This window comes from Lynx rufus, unplaced genomic scaffold (assembly GCF_022079265.1).
Source record: "Lynx rufus isolate CCGP_SWC_20201006 ecotype Redwood Valley unplaced genomic scaffold, mLynRuf1.p SCAF_16, whole genome shotgun sequence".
NCBI lineage: Eukaryota > Metazoa > Chordata > Mammalia > Carnivora > Felidae > Lynx > Lynx rufus.
This window is the reverse complement of record NW_025814830.1, coordinates 7,893,975-7,920,910: the sequence shown is the minus strand read 5'-3', so window position 1 is coordinate 7,920,910 and position 26,936 is coordinate 7,893,975. Positions and strand designations below refer to the sequence as shown.

At 50.6% G+C, this 26,936-nt stretch overlaps 1 protein-coding gene across 1 annotated transcript in view; it reads left to right on the top strand.

Moving 5' to 3' along the window:
* Nucleotides 1-3,743: 3,743 nt before the first annotated feature.
* Nucleotides 3,744-26,936, top strand: part of IGSF23 (immunoglobulin superfamily member 23) — a 58,385-nt gene continuing 35,192 nt past the window's right edge. The window contains 1 exon segment of the mRNA XM_047079093.1: nucleotides 3,744-3,797. Within this exon segment, the coding sequence (XP_046935049.1) occupies nucleotides 3,744-3,797 (54 nt within the window).

Below are 26,936 nucleotides of genomic sequence, written 5' to 3'. Positions count from 1 at the left end.
AACTCACAGGCACTATGATGGTGACAGCAGCTCCCAGGACAGACAGGGGTGGTGGCAAGAAGGAACTTTGGACCCACCTCCACCCTCCGCCCCAGGGCTCTCTTTCCTTCCTCTGCACAGCACAGACAGCAAGAGCCCCAGAAATCCTGGGGTTTCTCCCAAGGTGGAAGAGGGGAAAGAAATCCCTACCCTTTGGCCCTGAGTCCTTTGAGAATCATGTCTCCCTCCTCCTGAGACCCCCCCCCCCCCGCCTCTTTGCCAGGACGGGGAAGCAATCCAGGGAGAAGGGGTACCAGGGAGCGACAATAAGAGAATTAAGAGTTAAGGGAAACAGGAGCCAAGATAATGATAGTCAATCGTAATGATAACAGAAACAATCACGGTGGCTTCTGTTTGTGAAGACCTTAGGACAATCAGGCTCAGTGCCAACCTCGCCACGAGCAGCCTGGAAATATTCAATGAGCTGAAATGATACTGGTCATAAATAAAAAGCTGGGAGCACAGAGTGAACTGGGTTGGGAGGGCCCCAGGGGGTGTCTGACCCAGCCTGGTGGGGGGGAGGAGGCAAGGAGGGCTTCCTTGAAGAGGAGACATCTGAGCTGAGAACTGGGGACACAGTCAAGGTTCAACGTACGGGAGTTACATTTTTTTTTTTACTTCCCTGCGGGCAAGACAAGCTGTTGGTCTTTGAGAGCACGTAGACCAAGATTTAGTGTCATCGACTGGGTTAGGGAATAACCATTAACGAGCATCAACTCATGTATCCATTCATTCACTTCCTTATTCATCAACAAACATGCCTTGAACTCTTCTGTGATGATCCCTATGCTTAGTAGCGTTGGGGACACAGTAGTGGCCAAGGCATCCCCAGCCCTGCCCACATGGGCTCACAGTCCGGCAGAATAGATGAACTTGTTCCCCACCTGTGCCAACCCAGCACGGGCGGGGCTGGGTTGGGGGAGCCCGGAGGAGGCACGTGACCCGGTCTGGAGGTCAGGGAGGGCTTCCTGGAAGAGAGGCCATCAAAGCTGAGACCTGGGAGATGCAGGGGTGGGTCAGGGGAGAGTCTGGCGGGCGGAGGGGCGGCATGTGGGAGGTTGCTGAGTTGGCGGCAAGGAAGGAAGTTCAGGCGGCTCCAGAAAAGAGGACGTGAGAGGGCGGGCGGTGTAGGTGGTGGTTAGGAAAACTCTAAAGCCACGACTTAGGGCACGAGAGGCACCTTGGCATCACGGAAGATCTCAGTCACCCGGCTACCTCCGCTTGCTGCCCGCCTGGGTCTCATTCATGCCACAGGCAGTCACCAAGCATCTGCTTCAGGGAGGCACGAGGCTTAGCAAACTGGCTCTGGAGGTTCGAAACCTGGCCCCTCCACCGGCCACGTGTTCAGCCCTGAGCGCGTCGATTCCCGGCCCTCGTGACCCCTGTCCTCCACCGTAAGACAGGGCGGGGAGGGTTCAGCCTGTCCGCCCTCCACGCCGCAGCTGCGCCTTGCCGGGAAGGGGATGTCACCTCCGGGAGCTTCCGTATCCCAGCTGCAGACGGAGACAATGACTTAAGGCCGCGCAAGGGCTTGGAGCAGAGCCCGGCACAGAGCAAGCCCTCGGTGGGCGTGGGTCTCCACTAGGCGTCGGGACAGCAGCCCCTCTGTGGAAGTGCGCACCCACTCCGTCACTCGACGCCCGCACCCTGAGCACCTCCTGGGCTTGCTCTGGGTGCTCGGGACAAAATGCACAGCGCAGACAGAGACCATACGCGGCAAGCACACGAAACAGGTACGTCACGCGGCACGTCAGGAAGTGATTCGGCGACGGAGACAGGAAGAGTCAAGCAGGTTAGGGGATATTATTATCCCATCTCGTCGCCCACCACACCGACGCTCACGGGGGGGGAGGTGACTTAGCGCTCGCCTAAAGTCACAGGGCCTACTTCACCTCCACGTGTCCTGCCTTCCAAGGTCCGAAAGTGGCTCCTGGCCACCTCCAGCCCCGTCTCCCCTGTACACGCAGATGGACGCCGGTGGCCGCATCACCCTACCGCACCCCCGGTACCTGGGGCACCTGAGTCGGCATTCAAGGCCTCCGCCTGCCCATCCTGTTCTGACCGGCAGTCCGCTCCTCAGCCAGGCTTCCCTCCGGATTCCGCTGCCCAGTGCCCCCCGCCGCCCCGGGCCGGAGACCCTCGCCTCTCCCTCCCCTCCGCCCCACCCTAGAGGACAGAGCCACCACTGGAGTGGACTTTCCCGAATCTGCCCCTTCACACAGGGCTGGGGTTTTCTCTCCCAAAGTCCCCCACCCCCCTTCCCCATGGCAGGTTCTGTGTTTTCCTGCTCCAACAAGAGAGAGGAACTTCCTGGGCCCCTCCCTGGAAGACAACTTCTACTTGGTCTCTGACAGGTGCAAATAAACCCAGGGCCCCGCTGCCCCCACACCCTCACCTGCCAGACTCACGCAGGCTGGCCCCAGGCTGTGTCTTCCCAAGCACGACCTCGACTGACCTCCCAGCCCGTACTGCCTCTCTATGGCTCGCGCCCACCTTCCCTGGGCAAACATTTATTTGGGCCTACTATGTGCCAGGCACTTTTTTTTAGGTGCTTGGAGCACACACCAGCAAATGAAACAAATACAGATCTCTGCCCTTAAAGAAATCACTTTTATGCAAGGATGGGGAGGGGCAGAGGGAGGCAGGCAACGAGCAGGACACCAACGGGGCGTCTGGGTGGCTCAGTCGGTTGAGCATCCGACTTTCATTCCAGCTCAGGTCATGATCCCAGGGTCGTGGAACCGAGCCCTGCATCAATCTCCATACTGAGCATGGAACCTGCTTAGGATTCTCTCTCTCTCTCTCTCTCTCTCTCTCTCTCTCTCTCTCTGTCTCCCTCTGCCCCTCTCCCCTGCTTGCACTCTCTAAAATAAAAATGTATAAAAAATACATAAATTTAGTTAGAGGGCGGCTGAGTGGCTCAGTCATAATCTAGCTCATGGTTCAGGAGTTCCAGCCTGCGTCGGGCTCTGTGCTGACACCTCAGAGCCTGGAGCCTCCCTCGGATTCTGTGTCTCCCTCCCTCTCTGCCCCTCCCCGCTCACACTGTCTCCCCCTCAAGAATAAACATTAAAAAAAAAAAATTTAAATACTTAAAAAAAAAAAAAAAGCAACCCCTACAGGTCAGAGTCAGTTTGCTAGTTTAAGAACAAAAACTTATTTTGCATAACACGGGTTAGAAAAATCTTGCTGAGTATATAGAGGCGTGGAAGAGCCAAGAAAAGAATCCCAAGAAGAAAATAGAACCAAACTCCAACAATAAAGTCCCAGGGACTTTATTTATTGGAATGATCTTTTTCTCTTGATCTCTTTTTCTTTCTTAAATTTTGGGCATTTCACCTCCAACCAATAAGCCTCAACACTAGCTGTACATCCGTCTTGGTCTGTTTCAGCTGCTATAGCAAAACACATACTGGGAAGATTATAAACAACAGAAATTTATATCTCATGGTTCTGGCGGGTGCAGCATGGTCAGGTTCTAGTGAGGGCCCTCTTCCTGGTTCTCACCGTGTCCTCACACGGTGGAAGGAGCTCGGGATCCCTCTGGAGCCTCTGATCCCATTCAGGAGGCTCTGTCCTCGTGACCTCATCACTTTCCAAAAGGCCCCACCTCCCAACACCATCAATCTGGGAGTTAGGATTTCAACCTATGAATTTGCGGGGGACACAAACATTCAGCCCACAGAGCAATACCCGAGACAGTGATGTCGGCGTCCACGCTGCTGTGCGAGCAGGAAATGGAGTTTGAGCCCCTGCAGGTATAGACCTCCGAGCGTGCCCTGGAGAGACTGGAAACGAAGAGAGTCTGGCCATCAGGCCCGGGGATCCCACTGATGCTCCGTATGTACCGGGCAGGGGGCTGGGAGTCAGCCAAGCAGAGTAGGGGGAAGTTGGAACCAATCACTAGGGTGAAGTTGGGTCTGGTGAGGTCATGGTGGAGTGTCAGGGCCACCTGGACCGAGAGAAAAACATCCTAGTTGGGAAAGTATGGAAAACAAGGACCACGATTCCCACCAGACTGGGCATTTAGTTCAGGGCTGAAAGTTCCACACATTGAGGGCGGCATGCAGTCACATAACCTGGGAGTTTGCCCCATGAATGAATGAATGAATGAATGAACTATTGCAGCCACCCCTTCACTGTGGTGTCTGGGTCCCTCACTGCCCCTAGCGAGACTTCAGCTCCGTGAGAACAGATGCTTGTCTGTTATGTCCGCTGCATTGCCTGGGCTAACGTTCAGCATAGAGCGGGAGCTCATATCGTTCAAGAGAGAAGGAGGGGGAGAAACCTGGGTTCAAGATCCTGCCTTTACTCCTAACGCTGTGAGATCTCCGCTGAGCCCCTCCCCGTTCTTGACCTCGGTTTTGTTGTTTGTAGAAGGAAGGGTATCTTCGAGTCCTTTCAGTTCTGCAAATATTTGTGTTCTAAGGACTGGAATTTCTGGGAGACTGGAATCCTGTGGTCTACATCTGACCTCGAACTTTAGGTAGGACGAGTCTGAAAGTCCCTAATTTGTTACATAATAAAGGCTCCGTAAGCGCCTCTTAAATAAATACATGGTGAACGAACTTGTGAGAGAAGGAGTACTTACGTGCCAGGCTTTGTTCTTACGTGAACCGACTGTGCTCCTCACAAGGACCCATGGAGGTAGACACTACTGTGACTTCCACCTTTCTGATGAGGACACTGAGGCACGGAAAGGTGACGTAGCTTGCCCAAGGTCACCAGCTCAGAAAGAGCAGAGCGTGGATTTGAATCCAGCCAGTCTGTAGAGCCCTTGCTCCATCTACACGGCCCCTGTTCTTGGCTATAAATGGCGGATGGGCCAGTGGGCGGTAGGGAGGGGGGTACCCTGTGTTGCAGAGGTGGGTCTGTTATGGGGCAGGGAAACCCATACTCGCGGGCCACATCAGCACAAGGCCCTCGTGGGGTCTGGCTCCCAGGTGCCTCCTGGTCTCCCAGTGGTGGGTGCCAGAGTCATGGCGTGTGACTGTGGGAATGCGAGGCCCCGCCATCCGCTGACATCACCGGCCCCTCCCCTCCCCGAATCACCTCGACATTCAGAAACCACCAGATCATCACCTCCTTGTTTTGGGGAGACACATGTCAAATTCAAGGAGGCCACGTGCTCCACGGGAGACAGGGCTGCCACCGGGGTTGGCGGCCTTTTCTGGGGAGGAGAAAAGAGAAACTGAGGGTGATCTGGAGCCCCGGGAATTATCAGTGCCAGGAAATGCCTCCCTGGGGCCTTGGAAACACCCACCGCTGGCTTTGCTGGTTCCAAAGTGAGCACATCTGGCACCAGCCTCAACTCTAATGGGAACACACACACACACACACACTCACACTCACACACATACCCAACAAGCCCTCACCCACTGCCCTGAAGAGTGGATCCCAGGTCCTCTCCCCAGAAAAACACACCCATGCACACATTTGCCTCTAATTTCAGGTAATCATGGGCTACTCTAAGGACCGACTGCAGAGGCCGGGTGAAGACTAGATTATAAATTAGTAAAGATCTTCTTTGAAGAGAGTTTGGCAATACAGATCAAAAGCTGTGAAGCAGGTATACCTTTTGCCCTAGTGGTTCCACTTTTTATAATTATTCCTAATGAAATTATCATAACCATGTGCAAAGAAATTAGCTATAAAGATATCTGGTGCCACACAGTTTATAAAAGGGTAAACTGGAAAGGGTCTTGATTTACAATGAAGACTGTATTTTTTTTTTTAAGTTTTTTTCAACATTTATTCATTTTTGGGACAGAGAGAGACAGAGCATGAACGGGGGAGGGGCAGAGAGAGAGGGAGACACAGAATCGGAAACAGGCTCCAGGCTCTGAGCCGTCAGCCCAGAGCCTGACGCGGGGCTCGAACTCACGGACCGCGAGATCGTGACCTGGCTGAAGTCGGACGCCTAACCGACTGCGCCACCCAGGCGCCCCAAGACTGTATTTTTTTTAATGTTAATTTATTTGTTTTTGAGAGAGACAGTGTGCATGCAAGTGGGGGAGGGGCCGAGAGAGAGGGAGACACAGAATCCGAAGCAGGCTCCAGGCTCTGAGCTGTCAGCACAGAGCCCGACGCGGGGCTCGAACTCACAAACCGTGAGATCATGACCTCAGCCGAAGTCGGACGCTTAACCGACTGAGCCACCCAGGCGCCCCGTACATTCTTTTCAACGATTCATGGAACATATACCAAGATAAGCCATATCCTGGGCCATAAAACAGAACTCAGCAAACTTTTTAAAAAATGGAAATCATACAGTGTGACCACAACAGGCTCAAACTGGAAATAACTAACAGAAAGATAATAGCAGACTCTCCAAATATTTGGAGACTGAACAGCACATTATAAATAAGCCACGGGTCAAAGAGGGAGTCTCGGAGAAAAACAAGAAATACGTTGAACTGCATGAGAATGAAAATACTGCCCGTCAAAGTTGTGGGAGCAGTGCTGAGAGGGCAACTGATAGCACAAAAATGCCGACTTTAGGCGAGAAGGAAAGTCTTCAACAATCTAAGTTCCCGCCTCAAGAAATTAGAAAAAGAGGGGCGCCTGGGTGGCGCAGTCGGTTAAGCGTCCGACTTCAGCCAGGTCACGATCTCGCGCTCCGTGAGTTCGAGCCCCGCGTCGGGCTCTGGGCTGATGGCTCAGAGCCTGGAGCCTGTTTCCGATTCTGTGTCTCCCTCTCTCTCTGCCCCTCCCCCGTTCATGCTCTGTCTCTTTCTGTCCCAAAAATAAATAAAACGTTGAAAAAAAAAATTAAAAAAAAAATAAATAAAAAAGAAATTAGAAAAAGAATAAATTAAACCCAAATCAAGCAGAAGAAAGAAAATAATAAAGAGCATAATCAATGAAACTGAACCACAGAGAAGGTCAATGAAACAAAAAAGCTGGTCCTATCAAATGATCAGTAAAATTGATTAACCTCTACCATTACTAAGAAAATAAAGAGGGAACCTCCGGATTACTAATTTATCAGACAGTCACCAATGTTGGGGAAGAAACAGTAAACATCATTAGGCCCTGCTACCAACAGTGGGGTGATAAGGGAACAGGACAAACAGGCCTACACCCATAAATTTAACCATGTAGAGAAAATGAACCAGTTCCTTGAAGATCACAAACCCAATGTGAGACAGATTATTTGAATAGCCCTATAACAGTTAAGGAAGTGGATTTTATAATTAAAAAAAAAAAAACGTTTTAAATGTCTCTTTATTTTTGAGAGAGAGAGAGAGAGAGAGACAGACAGACAGACAGACAGCATGAGCAGGGGAGGCGCAGAGAGTGAGGGAGGCACAGAATCCAAAGCAGGCTCCAGGCTCTGAGCTGTCAACACGGAGCCCAATGCGGGGCTCGAACTCACAGACCCGGAGATCATGACCTGAGCCGAAGTCGGACACTTAACCGACTGAGCCACCCAGGCGTCCCTGATTTTGTAATTTAAAATCCAGGAAAAAAGAAATCTCCAGGCCCAGAGGGTTTTGCCTGAGGGTTCTACCAACTCTTTAAAGAATCAGCACCAATTTTATGCAATCTCTTCCAGAATACAGAAAAAGGAGAAATACTTCTGTATCCACTGTATGACGCCAATATTACCCTGATACCAAAACCAAACAAAGACAGTACAAAGAAAGGAAGTTACAGACCATATCTCCACAGGAATACAGTCACAAGAATTCTTAACAAAATAGTCACAAATAGACTTTAGAAATACGTAGAAAGAATTGTACCCCAGCACGAAGTGGGGTTTATTCCAGGGATCCGAGAAGGGTTTCATATTTGAAAACCAACTGATGTCATCCACCATATTAACAGGCTAATAAAGAAAAAAAAATCACATGGTCATATAAATTGATGCCGAAAGCATTTGAGAGGGGCGCCCGGGTGGCTCAGTGGGTTAAGTGTCCGACTTCAGCTCAAGTCACGATCTCATGGTTCGTGAGTTCAAGCCCCACGTTGGGCTCTGTGCTGACAGCTCACAGATTCTGTGACTCCCTCTCTCTCTGCCCCTCCCCTGCTCGTGCTCTCTCTCTCTCTCTCCCTCCGTCCCTCTCAAAAATAAAGAAAAGAAAAAGAAAAGAGCATTTGAGAAAATTCAATATTTGTTCATGATTAAAACCCTCCGAAAACTAGGAATGGAGGGGAATTTCCTCAACTTGAAAAACAACACACACACACACACACACACACACACACACACACACTACAGCTAACATTATATTTGATGGTAGAACAATGAATTCTTTGCTCCTAAAATTAGAAACAAGTCAGGATGTCCGGGCTCACTACTCTTATTCAACAGAGTACTGAAAGTTCTAGCCAGTGAAACAGGCAAGAAAAGGCATACATATCGGCAAAGAAGGCATAAAACCGTCTCAGTCTGTGGGGGTCACAATGGTCTATGAAGAGAATCCTAAATGATATCCAAAAACCAAAACCAAAATATTCCTACAACCAACAAGTGAGTTCAGTAAGGTCTCCAGATACAAGATCAACACACAGAATTCAACTGCATTCCTATGTACCAGCAGCAAAAACATGCAAACGGAAAATTTCAGTGCAACATAGCTTACACGTTTCCTTTACTCATTTATCCGTCAAAGGACACTGAGGTTTGTTTCCGTGTCTTGGGCACTGTAAATAACGCTGCAGTGCACACGGGAGGTGCCGGTATCTTTCTCGGTTCGTGTTTTTGTTTCCTTTGGATAAACACCCAGAAGTCGAGCAGGATATGTACAACACGAGCCTGGGATATCCTATGCCAGAAAGGAAGGAAGTGCTTTTGAAAAATGGGCATGTCACAAGGAAGATCAAAGAGGCTCTCACTGGCCACATCTGGAAGAATTTAAGCACCAAAATATTAAGTCCAGTGATGAGTTTTAAACCATTAGGAGAGAAAGAGGAAGGGAGGGAGGGAAGGCGGGAGGGAGGAAGTGTGGAAGAAGGAAAGGAGGAAAGGAAGAAAGAAAATAGAGGACAGGAACGAGAGGTGGGGGAGGGATCTTGCTTACGGAAGAATCCCATTTCTGACTGCTCAATGCTGAGAGTCTTGGACTCAGGAAATCGTCCATTTGCAAGACCTCCAAAGCAAGAACCGTCAGTGGACGCCCAGCCTCGGAGGAAGTTTTGGTGAGTAGGATACGGCCTTCATGTGTCTGTCCACACAATGCTTATTTATTCCAAGGGAGGAAAGAGAAAACAGCAACCATTTTGACTCGGTGGTCAAAATGACATCACCCACGGTGGACAGACGGACACTGTGCCCCGTCCCCAGATGCCACGCCCCCAAGAAGGACACAACCTCACACGTGCAGTATGCTGGCCAGGAGTGCCTGATTACGAGGAAACATCAGACAAACACAAAGTGAGAAATGTTCTCTTTTGTAAAGGGGGAGGTATAGTCCTTAAAAAAGTCACTGTTGTTGAAGATAAAGAGAGGCTGTGGGAAAGTTCCAGGTTATAGGAGGCTCGAGAGACAGGACACAAAACAGCTCCCGATTATAGACTGGGTCCTGAACTGGATGGGGGGGGGATATATGTTATAAAGCACTTTTTATCGCAGTGACTGAGAGTTGGAACGTGGACAATTTGCTAAAAGCAGTGCATCACTGTGCATTCACGAAGTCCACAGTCGTTTAGGTGAGAGCGTCCCTGTTCTCAGGGAATGCACACTCCAGGTATCTGGGGGTAGAGAGTCGTGATGTTTGTGTCTTACTCTCACACGGGGGCTGGGGATGGGGAGAGACAGAGAGCACAGAATGATAAAGAGTCAATAGTGACAACAGACGAGTCTGGTTAAGGGGGACGTGATGGTTCTTTGTACCCTTTTGACGATTTTTGCCACAATTTGAAATCTGAAATTATTCCCAAAGAAAGCCTTTAAAAATTCCGTGCCAGAAAAGACCCAAGCGCCTTCAGAACAAGGCTTCTCCCTACACTCTCCACAGCCGTGCCTGGGAGTGTTCGCTTCCCACATCCCTGACAACACTAAGTGGCATCACACTTTTAAAAAACGTAACAGGGGCGCCTGGGTGGCTCGGTCGGTTGAGCGTCCGACTTTGGCTCAAGTCATGATCTCAAAGTTCATGAGTTTGAGCCCCACGTTGGGTTCTCTGCTGACAGTGCAGAGCCTGCTTCAAATCCTTGGTCTCCCTCTCTCTCTCTCTGCCCCATTCATTCATTCATTCATTCATTCACTCATTCTCTCTCAAAAATGACCAAACATTAAAAAAATAAAAATAAATGAAATAAAATTAAGGATCTGGGCAACCTGGGTGGTGGCTGTTCCTCAGAACCACTTGTAGGAGATGAGATTCTGAGGGAGCCCCTGGACAGACAGGCTGATGTCGTTCCCCTCGGTGGCCCAGGGAGGAATGGAGGCCACGGCCAGCTGGGCAGACGCCTGCTTACTGAAGGAGCCCGTGAAGCAGGCAGAGGGAGGAGGCAAGGGGCACTACCACGGGGGCCACTTGGCAGCATTCCAACACCGGAATTAGCCCCTTTTAGGCTCTCGCTCACGGGAGCTCAACAAGGGGAGAGGAAAGGGCAGGTGCAAAGGCCCTGAGGCAGGAGTGAGAGTGTTGGTTTAAGAGAACAGTAGAACGATCGGTGTGGCTGGAGTTGAGTGAGTGAAAAGGAGAGAGGTAGGAGATAAGGTCAGAGGTAAGGCGGGCACACCACACAGGTGCTATTGGCATCTTTGGGAAGGGGAAGGAGAAGGAGGGGAAGAAGGGGAAGGAGGGGGAGGAGGAGAATTATGTACAGGTATATAAAATATATAAATCATATGTATATGATTTATTTTTATTATTATTATTAACAGTTATTTGTCCTGTGGGGCTCTCCTAGGCATTGCAAGTAGTTTAGCAAGTCTGACCCTCCACTACCCTAGAAGGTCCCTCTAGGCTTTGAGACGAGAACATCCCCCCATTGCCAATTACCCCACACACTGCCTCCCACTAGGGGGCAGTATTGGCCGTGGCTGGGACCAATTCACGGCCGCTCTCCTAGGCCATTTTAAGGATTGTGTTCTTAAGAGAGTTCTGGAACCACTGGAGGCTTTGAGGCGAAGGGGAGACGTCAAATGATCATTCTGGCTGCACAGTGAATGGGTTTTGCAGTCCAAGGACAGAGTGGCCACACTGCTCAGCTCGGAGGAGCGAGCTGCGATGCGCATACAGGTAACACCCGCAGGGTCCCCGCTACACGCACAGTTACACGCGGCAACCCCGGGGGAAAGCAGAAGCAAGGCGGTCCGGAGGTGGCCGCAACAGTCCAGGCGAGACAGGTCGGTACCTTGAACCGAAGTGGTTGCAATAACGAAACCGAGAAATGGGGACATTGGCCATCCTGAAGCCGAGAGTATTTGCTGGCGGATCAGATCGGGGGGCGCAAGCGAGCGAGAGAGAAGTCAGAGGAGGTTCTGGGTTCAGGGGCAGGAGCACCTGAACCAACGGGGGTGCCATTCCCTACGATGTGAAGGTGGGGGGGGGGGGCGCACAGGGCTGGGGAAGAAAATCAGGAAACGTGAGCACGTAGCTGTTACCCGCACGCCGGAGCCATTCCAGAAGTTCCGTCCGCAGGGACCCTCTAAGGGACCAGCCATGTTTTCATGAGGCCCCCATGGTCTTTCTGCCTCCTCCCAGTTGGAGTCTAGACCTCGAGGAAAAGCAGGAGCGTCTGAGAAGCGTCCACACACACCGCTGCAGGGTCCTTGGTTTCTCATCACCTCCAAAGAGAGCCCATCAGTCCTGTCCCTCTGTGTCCCGCCCCCGTTCAGCCCAGACTGCCCCGTGAGGGACAGAAGTGCCCCCAGGGTCTTGGAGGTGAGCCTGGAAAGAGGGCCCGAGGCTTAGGGCGGGGTCCACCGGCACCAGGCTGGGGGTCTCACCAATTCCGCAGGTTCCTCCAGACGCTGCAGTGACCCAGCTACCCGGCCAGAAAGAACAGCCCGGCCCCGCTTTTGTTGATGAGGAGCGTGGCCTTGGGCCCCTCGGCAGGGGGCGGGGCAGCCTCCATGTGCCCCCGAGGTCCTCCGTGCCACCCGAGGTGCCGGGCACACAGCGTTGGCCCCAAGTGGAGTCACGGGCTACGGACCCGAGCCTGGGCTCCGGGCTAGTTTTTGCCAGGCACCTGCAGCCTGGTATGAAGGTGTTGACATCAGCCTCCAAGGCCACGGATGGGAGTTTAGCGGAACAAGCGATAGAGAACAAGAGGAAACGTAAAGGCGGCTTCTTCTCCGCCTCAGATTCTGCCTGGCAGGCAGTTTCCAAAGGCCAGCTGGGGTCCAAAGACCTAGGGGTGGACGAGGAAGCCACAAGGACACTCGAGTCACCCCGATGCTGGGTTTCTGATGCCGGCGGGCTGCTTGGCAAATGGATGGAGGGGCAGAGAGGGTCAACAAAGACGTGTCACCCGGTCGGCATGGGAGAAAACAAAGTGTGAAAAACAGTGGTCTAGAATTTTTATGTTTTTGTTTGATTGTTTGTTGTTTTTTTTTATTTTTGAGAGAGAGTACAAGTGAGGGAGGGGCAGAGGGAGGGGGAGAGAGACAGAATCCCAAAGTGGGGCCCAAGCTCACCCGATAAGGGGCTCAAACTCACAAACCGTGAGACTAAGACCTGAGCCTAAGTCAGCTGCTTAACCAACTGAGCTACCCGGGCGCCCCAGCCGAATTTTTAAATGACAGCAGCTAGCGCTGGCAAGGGCAAGTGCACGCCAGTGCAAGCTTTCTAAGCAGGATGTGTCAAAGGACATAAAAATGTGCCTTCTCTTTGACCTCACAATTCCTCTTGTATTTATCTTAAGACAATCATTGATACATGAGGATATTTACCTCGGGGCAAATCGTGAAAGTGTTGTTCATGGGATCGTTTGGTCTGGGATCAAAAAGACAGGTCAGAATTACCTAAGTCAAGAGACTAACAGTGCAACGGCTGGAGCCCCAGCAGCCACTTTGAGCAATGAGGAGACCTATGGAAGGAGGCCATGCCTGGTACAATGAAAGACGTACACAGAAGGTACTTGGATCTCTGGGGACCATGAAGCCGCAAGACCAGACTGTGATTTCTTTACCAGTTAGCTATCACTGTGTCACAAACCCCCCTAAAGCTTAGCGGCTTCAAGAGAGAGACACAGGTAGTACACAAGTTCTCTTGAGACCTGGGATCAGCGTTAGCACTTTATTATTTCTACCTCATTCTGTTAACCAAAGCAAGTCAGGAGGTCAGCCCAGACTCAGGGAGGGGGGGCAGGAAAAGGATTCTGCCTCTTGATGGAAGAAGCTGTAAGTCATGGTACAGGGGGTGTGGATACAGCGAGTGGAGAAGTGGGGTCACTGCTGCCATGAAACTACCACCAATTACCTTCCATGAGAGAGAACTACATGCTCTATTAATAAAAGCACTGCTATTTTGAATTTCTGTTTCATGCCCCGGAACCAAATCCCTACTTGGTATAAAGAGCATGGCAGACAGAAGAGTATAAGCAAAGGCCATGTGGTGGGAGGAGCATGAAAACTTCAAACAACCGAAGTAAGTGAGGTTGGGGGTGCCAGGGGCAAGAAGGTCCAGTCAGGGAGCCACTTCCCACCAGCACCGCGTTTCCTCGTCTTCCTGTGGCCTACCCACACATCCGGCGACAGTCACACTCTCCTGGGGCAGGTTCTGGCTCAGCCCACTTTGTCAGGCACATGCTGAGGGCTGGATTTGATTCCGTGGGCATTAAGGATGAAGACAGGGTCGCGAGCTTTCAGAATTCCCATCTACCCTCTCTCTCTCTGAAAGCTTCAAGAGAGCAGGTAGGAACAGGGGCACGGGAGACTTAACCTGGGGCTTCTTTTTAAAAAAAAATTTTTTTTAATGTTTATTTAATTTTGAGAGAGAGAGAAAGAGGCAGAGAGAGAGAGGGGGACACAGAATCCGAAGCAGGCTCCAGGCTCCAAGCTGTCAGCACAGAGCCCGACCCGGGGCTCAACCCCACGGACCGTGAGATGGTGACCTGAGCCGAAGCTGGACGCTCAACCGACTGAGCCACCCAGGCGCCCCTACAATGCGCATCTTTATGTTCCTTTGGGCTGCGAGAACATTCCTGTGGGAGTATATACCCAAGAGGATAATTGCTGGGTCCTGGGGCTGCACATGCTTGGTCTGCCCAAGTCCTACAGAATCGCTGTTGCCGTCCACATTCCCGCCAACGCTGTCTGAGGCTCCCCCGACTCTGTCCCCACGAACACTTGGCATCATCCAGCCCTCTCGCTTTTCCACGCTGACGGGTGTCCAATAACATCCTGCTGTTTTGAGCTTCACTTCCCTGAGGAGTTCTGACTTGGAGCATCTCTTCACGTGCTTGTTGCCATTTGGGTGTCCTTTTTGTTCAGCGGCAGAAAACTCCACGTAGTGAGTGTCAGGGTGGCGCTGGCCTTCTGGATCACGACTCCAAGCCGAAATGTCCGAGTCTGCAAAGGACAAAAGCAAAACCAGCCCCTGGCCCCAGGGAGCGGGGCCTGAAGTTCAGCCGCGTGTGCGAGATGAAGATAACCCCTCCCTGCATCTCCGCTTCGCCGAGTGGACCCCGAAGCCCAAAGATGAGAGGCCCAAGCAGCCAGGAAGAGGGCTGGGAGGCCAGGAAGGGCCCTCAATTCTGGATGGCGGCACACCGACCCGATCGACGGCTTTTGCTGCGAACGTCTGCGCGCTGGTCCTCACTGTAGTCCCAGAGGGTATCTGTCCGCTCATTCCGCCGGTCAACTCACATACACTGGGCAGCTACCACGGGCCGGACGCTGTTCCAGGGACTGCGGCCACGACGGCACACAAAGCAGGCAAGGCCCTGCTCCCAGGGCGCTGACACTCCAATGGGGCTCCATTCACACTGCCCAGGATGTGCATTCTCAGCAGAAGATGGCAGGACCGGGACAGGCTGCAAAGGAGCTGCCTCGAGTTCCCCTGACTTCCTGCAGTGACCCCTTCAAGCTCTCACTCTTCATATATCTTCTGAGGGTGATAAAGAGAAGGGGGGCTGGAGTAAACAGGGGTCCTTGGACCGGCCAGTGGGCCCCTTCCTCGTGCCCCTGGGAGCCCCTGGGCCCTCCGGCCCAGCATCAGCCTCCCATGCAGGACAGAGGAGAGGAAGGTACAGAGGTTCATCTACAGAGACACTTCCACAGCTTTCAAGCTCCCTCCCCTGGATGCCGCACCCCTCCCCAAGCCCCGCTGTGCACCTGCTGACCCTGTCGGCAATAATCGGCACCGGACTTACCTTCTCAGGTGAGAAAACACAGCGGCCCTGAGCCGGAGGGAAAGTCAGAGGAGAGAGGATTTTAATTCTGCCCAGAGGAAGGGGGTGCAGAATACGGGGCTTCCCGTGACAAGGGGCTAAAATCCCAAATCTCTGCTCTAATGTCGAAGGCCTCCATGATATGACCCACACCAGCCTTTCCACCATTAATGTCCCTCCTCCCACCGCCTCCCTGCCACACACACACACACACACACACACACACACACACACACACACAGGGAGGTCCATTCTCTTGTTCTTCACTCAACCTTACCACCTCCTTGCCCCAGATCTACATGCAACGAGGGGGAGGGGCGGCTGAAGATGGCGCTCGCTGACCCCCCACAGGAGAAGTTTTGAGCTTGGCATTCACGGTCTCTACAAACAGGCCTCTGCCTCCCTTCTCACCACTAGCTTCCACACACCTAGGAAAGAATTCTGAGCTCTTGTCCCCCACATGCTACCCTTGCACGCTCTCCCAGCCAGCCATTCTGCCAGGCCCAGAGCGGTGGAGGGGCGGCCTGTGGAGCAGGGAAAGCTCTTTGGTTCCCCCCCACACCCAGACGATTAAGCTCTAAAGCCTTCAGCTCGGCATTCAAGGCTTCTATGATCGGGTCTCTGCTGACCTGTCCGCCCTTAGTCTCCACCAGCATAAAGAGAACTCAGATGTCTGGTTCACCCGTTTCTATCCTCATCCTGTCCAGGGATTCCCCCAGCCTCCCTGCGGAGATGAGAGCCCAGCCCTCCTTTCGGGAAAGGGAAGCCATGGCTACCCGGCCCCTCGTGAAGCCCAGGAAACAGCCCACGGTGGTGACCAGAACCACACCAACCATCACTGCAAGTACAATGCCAGCAACGCCCCCTCCCCAGGGATGGGTGGTCCGTAGAATGCCCTGGCCACTCTCCGCCGAGGCTTCTGTGGAGACGGGGGAGAGACAGGGGTCGGGGAGGTTGTGGCAGATTTCCCAGTCCTAATCCCCGGAACCTGTGACTGTTCCTTTGTGTGGTAAAAAGATAGTTTGCAGATACGACGAAGTTAAGGGGTCTTGAGATGGGGCGACTGGCCTGGACCCTAAAGGCGAGTGTGCTGAGAAGGAGGCAACAGAGGGAGATTTGACAGAAGAGAACAGGGCCACGTGGTAGGAGCGGACAGAAGCAGAGGGAAACCGGGTCAGAGGTGGTGCCATGACCCCGGCTTTGAAGATGAAGAACCAAGGAATGCAGTTCTAGAAGCTGGGAAAGATGAGGGAACACATTCTCCCCTACAGCTTCCCAGGGGAGCAAAGTCCCGCCAATATCTTGACTTCTGCCCCTGGCAGACTGATTTTGGACTCCTAACCTCCGGAAGTATATAAGGATACGCTTGTGCTGTTGTAAGTCACCACACTTGTGGCAATTGTTGACACACGAACCACCCATTCACCCTGGATTTCAACTGCCCTGTCAACCGAGCATCATTAATCCAGAGTGCCCCCCACCCCCACCCCCACCCCCGGGGCCCAGGAAGAGGGAGCTCATCGATTACAGCATACTCGTGGAAGTGAAGTTAGTCTGTCCGAACTGAGGCCAGAACCGCGTGTGATCAGCACCTGGCCAGACCCCGCTAGGACGGACTGAATAAAGGAAGCGAGAGATGTCAGCAGTCTGGCTTCTGGAAACAGGGGGCTCTGAACACGCTGGGTTCAAAGAACACATTGGAAATACTTCGAAGTAAGGACTCTGGGCTTAAATTCCGGCTCAGCCACTTTCTAGCTGAGGGATCTTTAGCAAATTACTAGACCTCTCTGAGCCTCCTCCTCCTCTAATAAGTGGAGATAACAGCAAAGGTCGATCATGAGCTTGTTGGGGTATTAAAATGGCTGCAAATTCTTTGTCACTCCTTCCACGGAGAGGATGAGACTGAGACCCCTGCCTGGAATCTGGGCTGGCTTGGGGCTGCTTTGGCAATAGCGTAAGACAGTGACTCATGACTTTCCTGGTGAGGTCATAAGAGGTCACGTGGCTGCCAAATGCCTTCATCTCCTGCAGCTGCCGTAACGAATTTCCACAAACTTAGCAGCTTAAGAGACGGTTCTGCAAATCAGAAATCTAACATGACTTAACACGGCCACATTCCTCTGGGCTCCAGGGGAGAATCCATGCCCTTGCTTTTTCCAGCTTCTAGAGGCACCTGCGTTCCTTAGATTAGCTCACCACCCCCCCCCCCTGCCCCCCACCACCACCGTGCTCCGACCTCCCTTCCATCACCATATCTCCTCCTCTGACTCTGGTCCTCCCGCTTCCCTCTTATAAGAACTCCTAGGATTGGTTGGATAGACATCCCCTCTCTGTGCCTCAGTCTCCTCATCCTTAAAATGGGGATTAACAGTAGTACTCATCTCTGAGGTTCTTGTGCGGATTAAGTACGATCACGGGCCTGGCGATAGGAAGGGCTCAAAAGCATTAGCTGTTGTCTTAGTTTAGAATCTCCCAGAAGAGGACTCTTGAGACTTCCTAGTTAATTTCGGAAGCTCAAGGAACAGTGATGGGGGGGGGGGGGGTGACACAGAGCAGGGAGGACAGATTATAAGGGGAGGGCCACTATGCCAGCTGCCACAGCTAGTAAGCAGAGCTCAAGCCTATAGGAAAGCAGGGCAGGTGCACACCCAAGGTGCAAGGGCACTGGGGTATTTTTGCTCCCATTTCTCTCAGTCATTGCCTGAGTGCTGTTCCCACAGGGTATTAGTTCTGAGGCACTCCCAAGTTGGCCCATGCAGGGAGAGCGGCCTTCAGAGTGGCCAGAAAATAGCCCACAGGCACCAAGGTGCATGCTGGAAGTCTACTAGAACACCATGGAACATCCAAGGGATGCGGGCAGGGCTCTGAGAGCACCCCTGCAGCTCTTTTCAGTATTATGGGACAAGCTACATGGGACATGTAGCTACATGGGACAAGAATTCACATAAGCTGTGTGGAGTGATCCTGCGGTCGTGGAGGAGAGGGGTCCCATCCACCTGGGGTTGCTAAGGGCACAGCCCCCCAACTCTTAGTGCCTGCCAAGGCCACTGAGCCTCCAGAGGTATGGGATCCCCAAAGAGAGCTGCGAGCTTTTGTGCCACGGGTTATCCCCGCCTCATCCCCTTGACCATAACGCATGAATTACGCATCACCAGGCAGTGGCCAAAGCAAGTCGGGGCCCCCAAGGAGGCAGAACCGCCAATGCCTCCCTAGCCTCAAGAGGCCGGAAACTCTGATGTCAAATTGGTCAAGTGGAAAGGGATTTATTGTCTGAAGACCAAAAGGCGACTCCAAATCAAAGGCAGGACAAGGCTGGGTCTCATGGACCTGAGCAGCCAGGGCCCCCCTACCCTCAGGGCGGCTTCTGTCCTTTCCCTGAAGTCAGACGAACCCCTTCACACCCCACACACCGCATGGCCTCCCTCACCCTGTTTCCTCATCTTGTTCTCACACACGAGCGATAATACTGTCTCCTTCCCATGGAAACGCTGCCGGGTCCACAGCCTGGCTTTGTGTGTGCTGTTCTATGCATGGTTTATGTATTACATACGTCATATATAACGCTTATCACAATCATCTTCTCCCTGGCAAACTCTCTCCACCAAGGCGAGAAAATGGCTACCGTAGGCCCCTGACTTCATGCTTCCAAGTGAGCTACCTGCCGGAGGGCCCCTGACTCTCTTGTTTCAAATCCCAGTGACCGGGCCTCCCAGTTGAAGCCTGCTGGTGCCAGTCTTGGACATCCCAAGGCCTCTTTTCTAGAAAGTTCATGGAAATGGAATCAGACGTTACGTGGTCTTTTGTGTTCAGCTTCTTGTACTGGGCCTCGTGAGTCTGAGACTCATCCCAGCTGCCGTGTGGATCGAGAGTTCATCCTTTTTTATTGCCAAATGGTGTTCCACTGCGGGGATGTTCCACAATTTGCTTCTCCCTTCACCAATCCAATGGACAATAGGATTATTTCTAGCTGGGGCTGTGATAAGGGAAGGAAAAAAAAAAACCTCAAGGCAACCTGGCTATATGTGTACTGACAACGTCCCTCGTGACCTTGCAACATGAGACCACTTACTTAATCAGGCTGCATGTTTGTGCGTTACCACGTGGGAGACAAAGAAGTAAAAAATGTATAAAAAACTATGCCACGTGGTGTGTGGGGCTCAGCTCTTTGGATACGAACCCAACTGAGCAGTGCCGGCAGGAATAAAAGTTGCTTCCCGGAAAGAAACGCCTCGGTGTCACGACTCTCTGCGCAAGAATCCTGCTACGTTACTTGGGGGCTCATCCGGGATTCGGAGACGGTGCGCTTGATCCGCAGGAGACTCGCCCTCCCGGTGCACTGGGGCGAGGACCCCGTATGCACCAATGGAACCTGTGAGGCCCAGGAACATGGGGACTTGTCTCTCATTCATTTCCTGGGTTAATGACTGTGATAATCAGAGCCAACTGCCTCTGGTTACCCTACCTCAGAACGGGGACTTTAAGGAATATTCCCAAGCAGGCGCTGAAACTCCTTTGTTTCGGGGAAATTCCCTGTCTTTGGAATTGGAGAGTGTGATGCTAAGTGAAATAAGCCATACAGAGAAAGACAGATACCATATGGTTTCACTCTTATGTGGATCCTGAGAAACTTAACAGAAACCCATGGAGGAGGGGAAGGAAAAAAAAAAAGAGGTTAGAGTGGGAGAGAGCCAAAGCATAAGAGACTGTTAAAAACTGAGAACAAACTGAGGGTTGATGGGGGGTGGGAGGGAGGGGAGGGTGGGTGATGGGTATTGAGGAGGGCACCTTTTGGGATGAGCACTGGGTGTTGTATGGAAACCAATTTGTCAATAAATTTCATATATATAAAACAAAAAACAAAAAACAAAAAACAAACAAACAAAAAAAAAAAAGAAATTACCTGTCTTCTCTGGACTGACATGGACTGCCTAATTCCACTAGTGGAGAACAAAACAAAACAAAACAACAACAACAACAACAACAAAAGCCTGGAGTCTGCTCCTCTGTCTGAGCTGACAAGATTTAAAACTGGGAATTCTCTTTCGCTGCCTTTCTGCTGGCACTGCGCCCCTTCTGCCTGCCCTTCCCCCCCTCCTGTTTCTGCCCCCACTTGGGGGGCGGCTTGCATAACTGGCTCCCCGATGCTTCAGGCACCACAGCTCCTCCTCCCACCCTAGATTTTGAGGACCGAAGGCTGCCCACTTCAGACTTCCCGACCAACGTCCCAGGTAAAAAACAACCATGGGGAACAAATTGCCTTACATGGACCCAAGTAAAACATTCTCAGTGTTTAAGCTAATTTTAAGTTTGCTGGTTTGAGACAGACAATGTTTATCAACATTAAAAACAAAAACAAACTTTTATTCTACCTAGATTTACAAAAGGTCAGATAAGTGGTTAGCTCTGTTCCAATCTGTTAACAAAAGGATGACTTAGGGGCGCCTGGGTGGCGCAGTCGGTTAAGCATCCGACTTCAGCCAGGTCACGATCTCGCGGTCCGTGAGTTCGAGCCCCGCGTCAGGCTCTGGGCTGATGGCTCAGAGCCTGGAGCCTGTTTCCGATTCTGTGTCTCCCTCTCTCTCTGCCCCTCCCCCGTTCATGCTCTGTCTCTCTCTGTCCCAAAAATAAATAAACGTTGAAAAAAAAAATTTTTTAAAAAAAAGGATGACTTAAAGTGATGGCTGATTTTGTCTGTCTCGCAATTTTCATGAGTAATTGTGAAGATAGCTTTCAGAGTCTTTGGTAACCTAAAATGTTAAAGCTTTGCTTGCACGATAAATTGAGATGGAATTCACTGGATATCTAACGAGATAAGAGGCTAAAGCACTAATTACTAGACGCAGGTTTGTGCTTCTGACTTGTTGCAAAAAAACTAAGGATATTTGGAAGAGTTGAAAAACATGCTTTGTGCTTAGCGGGTTCATAAGTCTGCCATCTAAAAACAAAATTCTGATGTAACATAGAGTTCACAACTGGTCACTACTTAGTTTTCACTGGAGACTAAAGTTTCTAAGAGTTAAAATTCTACTAAATGTAGTTAAAACGGATTAAAAAAAAAAAAAGGAATGCTGTATGTAGAAAAGTAGGAGCTACGAAAGAAAGATGTACAAAATGGAAATATATTTTTGCTGCAGGTAAAAGAAGTAATTTTGTCCTAAATGAGACTGGCTATTTGGAGAGAAATGGCTTGGGACAACATCTAAATGCAAAGAAAAGCTGTAGAAGTTTCGTGAAGGAAAATCTTTAAAAAGAAAGTGTAGGGGCGCCTGGGTGGCTCAGTCGGTGAAGCGGCCGACTTCAGCTCGGGTCACGATCTCGAGGTCCGTGAGTTCGAGCCCCGCGTCGGGCTCTGGGCTGATGGCTCGGAGCCTGGAGCCTGCTTCCGATTCTGTGTCTCCCTCTCTCTCTGCCCCTCCCCCGTTCATGCTCTGTCTCTCTCTGTCTCAAAAATAAATAAACGTTAAAAAAAAAATTTTTTTTTTTTTTTAAATAAAAAGAAAGTGTATGTGTGGTCAGGACGGAGTAAGGTTAAAATAAATGGGTTTTAGAAGTACACAGGGTTAAGATTAAAATTCCTCCTTTCATCCAAAGGCTGGGAAAATGATGGCTATACCCTTGGTGCCGGCCTCCAAATCCTTCCCTTTTGTGTTGTTCCTGTTCAGCCGAGAAATGGATGCCTCTGCCGTAGGAGGGAGGGACGATCTATGAAGGGCTTTTACTGAGATACACGGGAGCCATTTTACTAAACTTAGCTCACTGTGTGAAAAATGGATATCCACATGGCTGAAACTTATTCAGTAGGCATTGTTGAAAAAGGCAGGGGAATAGACCTCGACTTTGGCCCTTTAATGCCCTCCCTCAACGGCCATGATCAATATGGAAGTTACTGTTGGGCCAAAATAAAATGAGTACATACTACGACAACCAAGAAAGTCTGGCCTGGTCACAGTGCATATCCCCAAGGTCCTACAGGTGGGAAGCAGAGGGGTAAAAAAAAAAAAAAAACCACAGGAAATGTCACAGAAACTGGTCTGGATCACCCGGCAGAAGAACCAAGCGATACTTGGAGTTCTTGGGAGGCAGGAGGTCTCTTTTACACCGGCGGGCTCACAGGAGATCATTCTCCAGAGGTCTGAGCCCGGAGCATAAGCAGAGGGCACAATTTATAGTCTGTTACCTCCACGTTCCTCATTAGTAGTAATCTGGCGCACGGCAAGCAGGGTGGGAAGAAGAACCTGGAAGGGGAGTCTTAGGTCAGGGACAGGAATTTCCCTATCAGTCCTGTCAGCCATCTTATAACAGATTTGTCCCTACCAGAAAGACCACGTCAGCTCTCGGAGGTGAGGTCAAGCCTGGGCAAGAATGACTTTTGGCACATAGCCAGCCAAAATGGGGGGCCAGGAGGTGAGGTTCCTCCTGGCCAGCTCCAGGAAATTGAGATAAGGGACAACTTTCTTTCTTTTTCCTATAGATGGGTAATTCCCCCAACTAAGGCCATTACTCATCTGGAATGCATTATGACTCATTTCCTTTTGCCCAAAGGCTTGGCCCCATTACAAATTGGAAGAGGGAAACTGACCGCCAGAAGGAAATATCAATGCCCATAGTACCCTACAATTGGACTTGTTTTTGCAAATGTGAAGGAAAATGGGGGGAATTCCCCAATGTGCATTCTTTTGGGGCCTTAAGAAAAAAATCAAGATATATGTAAGCAACATCAGATGGATCCTGATTTAATGGCAACCCTTTCTAGAGCCCAGCAATCAGGAGGGGACACCATTAAGGGCCCCTTACCTGTACCCAAAACAGACGTAGAGAAGAAGGAAGGGAAGTCTCCCACCTCAACCTCCTCCTCCTCGGGTCCTCAATCTATATTAAAAAAAAAAAGAAATACAATTCAGCTCCCTGCTACCCACCTTATCCAGGCCCTTCCTGTAATGTAACAGGCATGTTTCCCTTACAAGAAGCTAGAATACCAGAAGAAAAAACCTTTACAGTACAAGGTTTAAGACAGATGAAAGGAGATCGAGGTAAATTTTCTGATCCGATAAGTATATAAAGGCTTTTCAGAACATTATACCTGTTTCTGAGTTGACCTAGAAAGATATAATGCTTTTGTTAAATCAGACCCTTAATGAGACAGATATTAAAAAAAAAAAAATTAAGGAAATCTGAGATTTAGCCCTTAAGTTATGCTAAATTAGCCACTATTTTACAAACACAAAATGAGAGCCCAATGGCCTTCCTGGAGAGGTTGAGGAAGGCTCTCATTAAATATATGGCTATTCCCCCCGCCCCCCCCCACACCCCTAAGGCTGAGATGATTTTAAAGGACAAATCTGTCACTCAATCAGCCCTAGATATTCAGAGAAAATGCAAAAATTGGCTGTTGGCCTCGAAGGGACCCTGGAGGAGCTCTTACCAGCTGCCAGTTGGGTAGATTACAAACAAAACAGAAAAGGAGGCTTTAAAAAAAAAATCTGAGGCCTTAGTTGTGGCCTTACGTACCTTGTCAGACCGGACTTCCTGAGGTCCTGGCACCAAGGGCCATTTCTATGGCTGTGAATGCAGAGGACTAAAATGAGCGTCCTCAGAGGGGACAACCAAAATGAAAACCCCAAATGGCCCAAAGGATGCTTACTGGGAAAAAAAAAAAAATTGTCAAGGACAGTTGTGCAAATGGTATCAGCCTGTGAAGTATGTCTTAGAAACAATCCTTTCAACCACAAACTTGCTCTCCCAGGCCATCAACGAACTGGAGGCTATCCAGAAAAGACTTGACAATTAGGTTTCGCTCCTATGCCAAGGTCAAAGAAATTCCAACATTTGTTGGTATGGGTTAATACTTTCACTCATTGGGTAAAGGCCTTCTCCTACAAGACAAAAAAGGCACAAAAGTTAATAAAAATGTTGCTTTATAAAATAATACCCAGGTTTGGCCTACCTAAAAATTTACAAATTAATAACGGTAAATAGCTGCCTTGCCTCTTTCTCTAGAAATCCTGGCTCTTGGAAAAGTTTTACAAATCAAAAGAAAGCAAACCGTCTGCTTATACTCAGCAAAACTCTAACACCTCACAAGCATTAGATGCTTAAACAAATTTTTTTTTAATTTTTTTTAATGTTTATTTATTTTTGAGACAGAGAGAAACACAGCATGAACGGGGGAGGGGCAGAGAGAGAGGGAGACACAGAATCGGAAGCGGGCTCCAGGCTCTGAGCCATCAGCCCGAAGCCCGACGCGGGGCTCGAACTCGCGAACCGCGAGATCGTGACCTGAGCTGAAGTCGGACGGCCAACCGACTGAGCCACCCAGGCGCCCCAAACAAAAATTTTTTTTTAACTAAGTTAGGGCCAAACTCTTGGAAATAGAGCCACTGCTCGGGCTTCTCCATCGCCTGGGTTATGAGAGATTCCCTGACATACGTTGTTTACAAGGTCAGCTTATTCCACACGTTCGGACACTGTAGACGCCATCTTAGGATGCCATAATCTTTGTGTTTTTCTCTTTGTGTCTGCTAATGTTTACGCCGCCTCATGCCTGCCAGTCTTCCTGTGAAACCATACTCTGGCCCTTCAACCAACCCTTGGGTAGACTCTAACTGCTGTACCCCTACCCCGTCCCTTACCGGCTTGAAGAAGCCAGAATGGTCACCGTCCCCGTTCCCTAACAGCAGTTTTAGGCCCTATTCCAGGGGAAGGATGAGTAGGGAAAGGGGTAACATTAGGCCGGGAAAGATCGGGGACGTTCAGGGAGGCCGACCGCAGCCGCAGGTGGGAGGCTGAAGAAACATCTGGGGTTCTCCCCTTTTGAAATCCTGTACGGGTGCCCTCCCCCCATTATCAAGGGCATAAGGGGGCATCTAAATGAGATAGACAATCTAACCCGAAGACAACAGATGTGGACCATTGGCTCTACCCTAACCACCTCACACCATTGGGTCAGGGAGCGATTATCTGTGAGTCTGACCACAGACGCTCACCCCTTTAAACCAGGAGATGCCATACGGATAAAGGAGTGGATTGCCCAACCTCTAAAACCCCTCGGGAGGGGACTGTTGGCTGTCATCTTGTCCACCCCTACTGCAGTAAAGGTAGCCAAAGCAGGTCCCTGGATTCACCAGAGCAGAGTGAAGCCGGCATCTCGAAACCGGGAGTGCATCCCTGATTCATCAGCGCTGTGCAAGCTGACCACACGGAAGAAGCGATCTGCAACTCCAGGGGCTCCAGGAGACGGCAGCCCTGCTTTAGTCACTGCTTTAGTCCCTTCGACGCACGGCAGAAGCCTGAGGAATCGGCGGTCTGGTGAAACAAGACTGCCCTTATTTTCTTTCTTTTTTAAAAAAATTTTTAAAAGCTTTGTTTATTATTGAGAGACAGAGAGAGACAGAGCATGAGCAGGGGAGGGGCAGAGAGGGGGAGACACAGAATCGGAAGCAGGCTCCGGGCCCTGAGCTGTCAGCACAGAGCCCGACACGGGGCTCGAACTCACCAACCACGAGATCATGACCTGAGCCGAGGTCGGATGCTTAACGGACTGAGCCACCCAGGTGCCCCGATTTTCTATGTGTTTCCTTACTGTGAGGCACTGTCACGCCTTGTTTCTCACTATGACTGTGATTCTCGCTCTACTCTTTGCCACAGGATTGGCTGAGGCCACCCTGGCCGGCTAGAAATGTGGTGAGGGGTTTCTGTTAACGCTCACCTTCCTTTTGTGGATAGGATAGATACTTCATTTGGTACCAACAAGGGGAAACAATGGCCATAAGAGACTAAAAAAAATTAGATCCCCACAAACCTTATACGAAAACAAAATACCCCAGTCCTACTGCCAGGATTTGGCTTCTCAAAAGCTCAATTATTGGGAGAAACTGTCTTGCCCGGTGGGGAAAAAGTTCATCGTCATCTCTGTTAAAAAGTTAACATGCGGGGCGCCTGGGTGGCTCAGTCGGTTAAGCATCCGACTACAGCTCAGGTCATGATCTCGCGGTCCGTGAGTTCGAGCCCCGCGTCGGGCTCTGGGCTGATGGCTCAGAGCCTGGAGCCTGCTTCCGATTCTGTGTCTCCCTCTCTCTCTGCCCCTCCCCCGTTCATGCTCTGTCTCTCTCTGTCTCAAAAATAAATAAACGTTAAAAAAAAATTAAAAAAAAAAAAAAAGTTAACATGCCCAGGCCAAAGATTTTATAACTCAACTGCCTGAAAAACCCAATGGTGGGGGACCCCAGATCACCTTGAACCAGACCCCCACCCTTTGTCTAACTTCTCTCCTCTCCAAGAGGCCTGGGACAAAGTCAACGCAGCTATCAAATGGCGGCCCCCAGGTGGACTATACCAGATACGTGGAAGGACAGCCTATATAAACTTCTAAACCAAGATGAGGCTTTTTGACCCTAAAGAGTGGGGCCCGAGTATCAAAGGGGGGAATTTGGTAGGGTCCCCTCCCTAAGAAAAAAAAAAACCCTCCAGGCCACCTGGCTATACGTGTATGTGACAACATCCCTCACGAGCCTTTTAACGTTTATTCATTTTTGAAAGAGAGAGAGAGAGAGAGAGAGAGAGCACACACACGCACAAATGGGGGAGGGGCAGAGAGAGAACGGGAGACA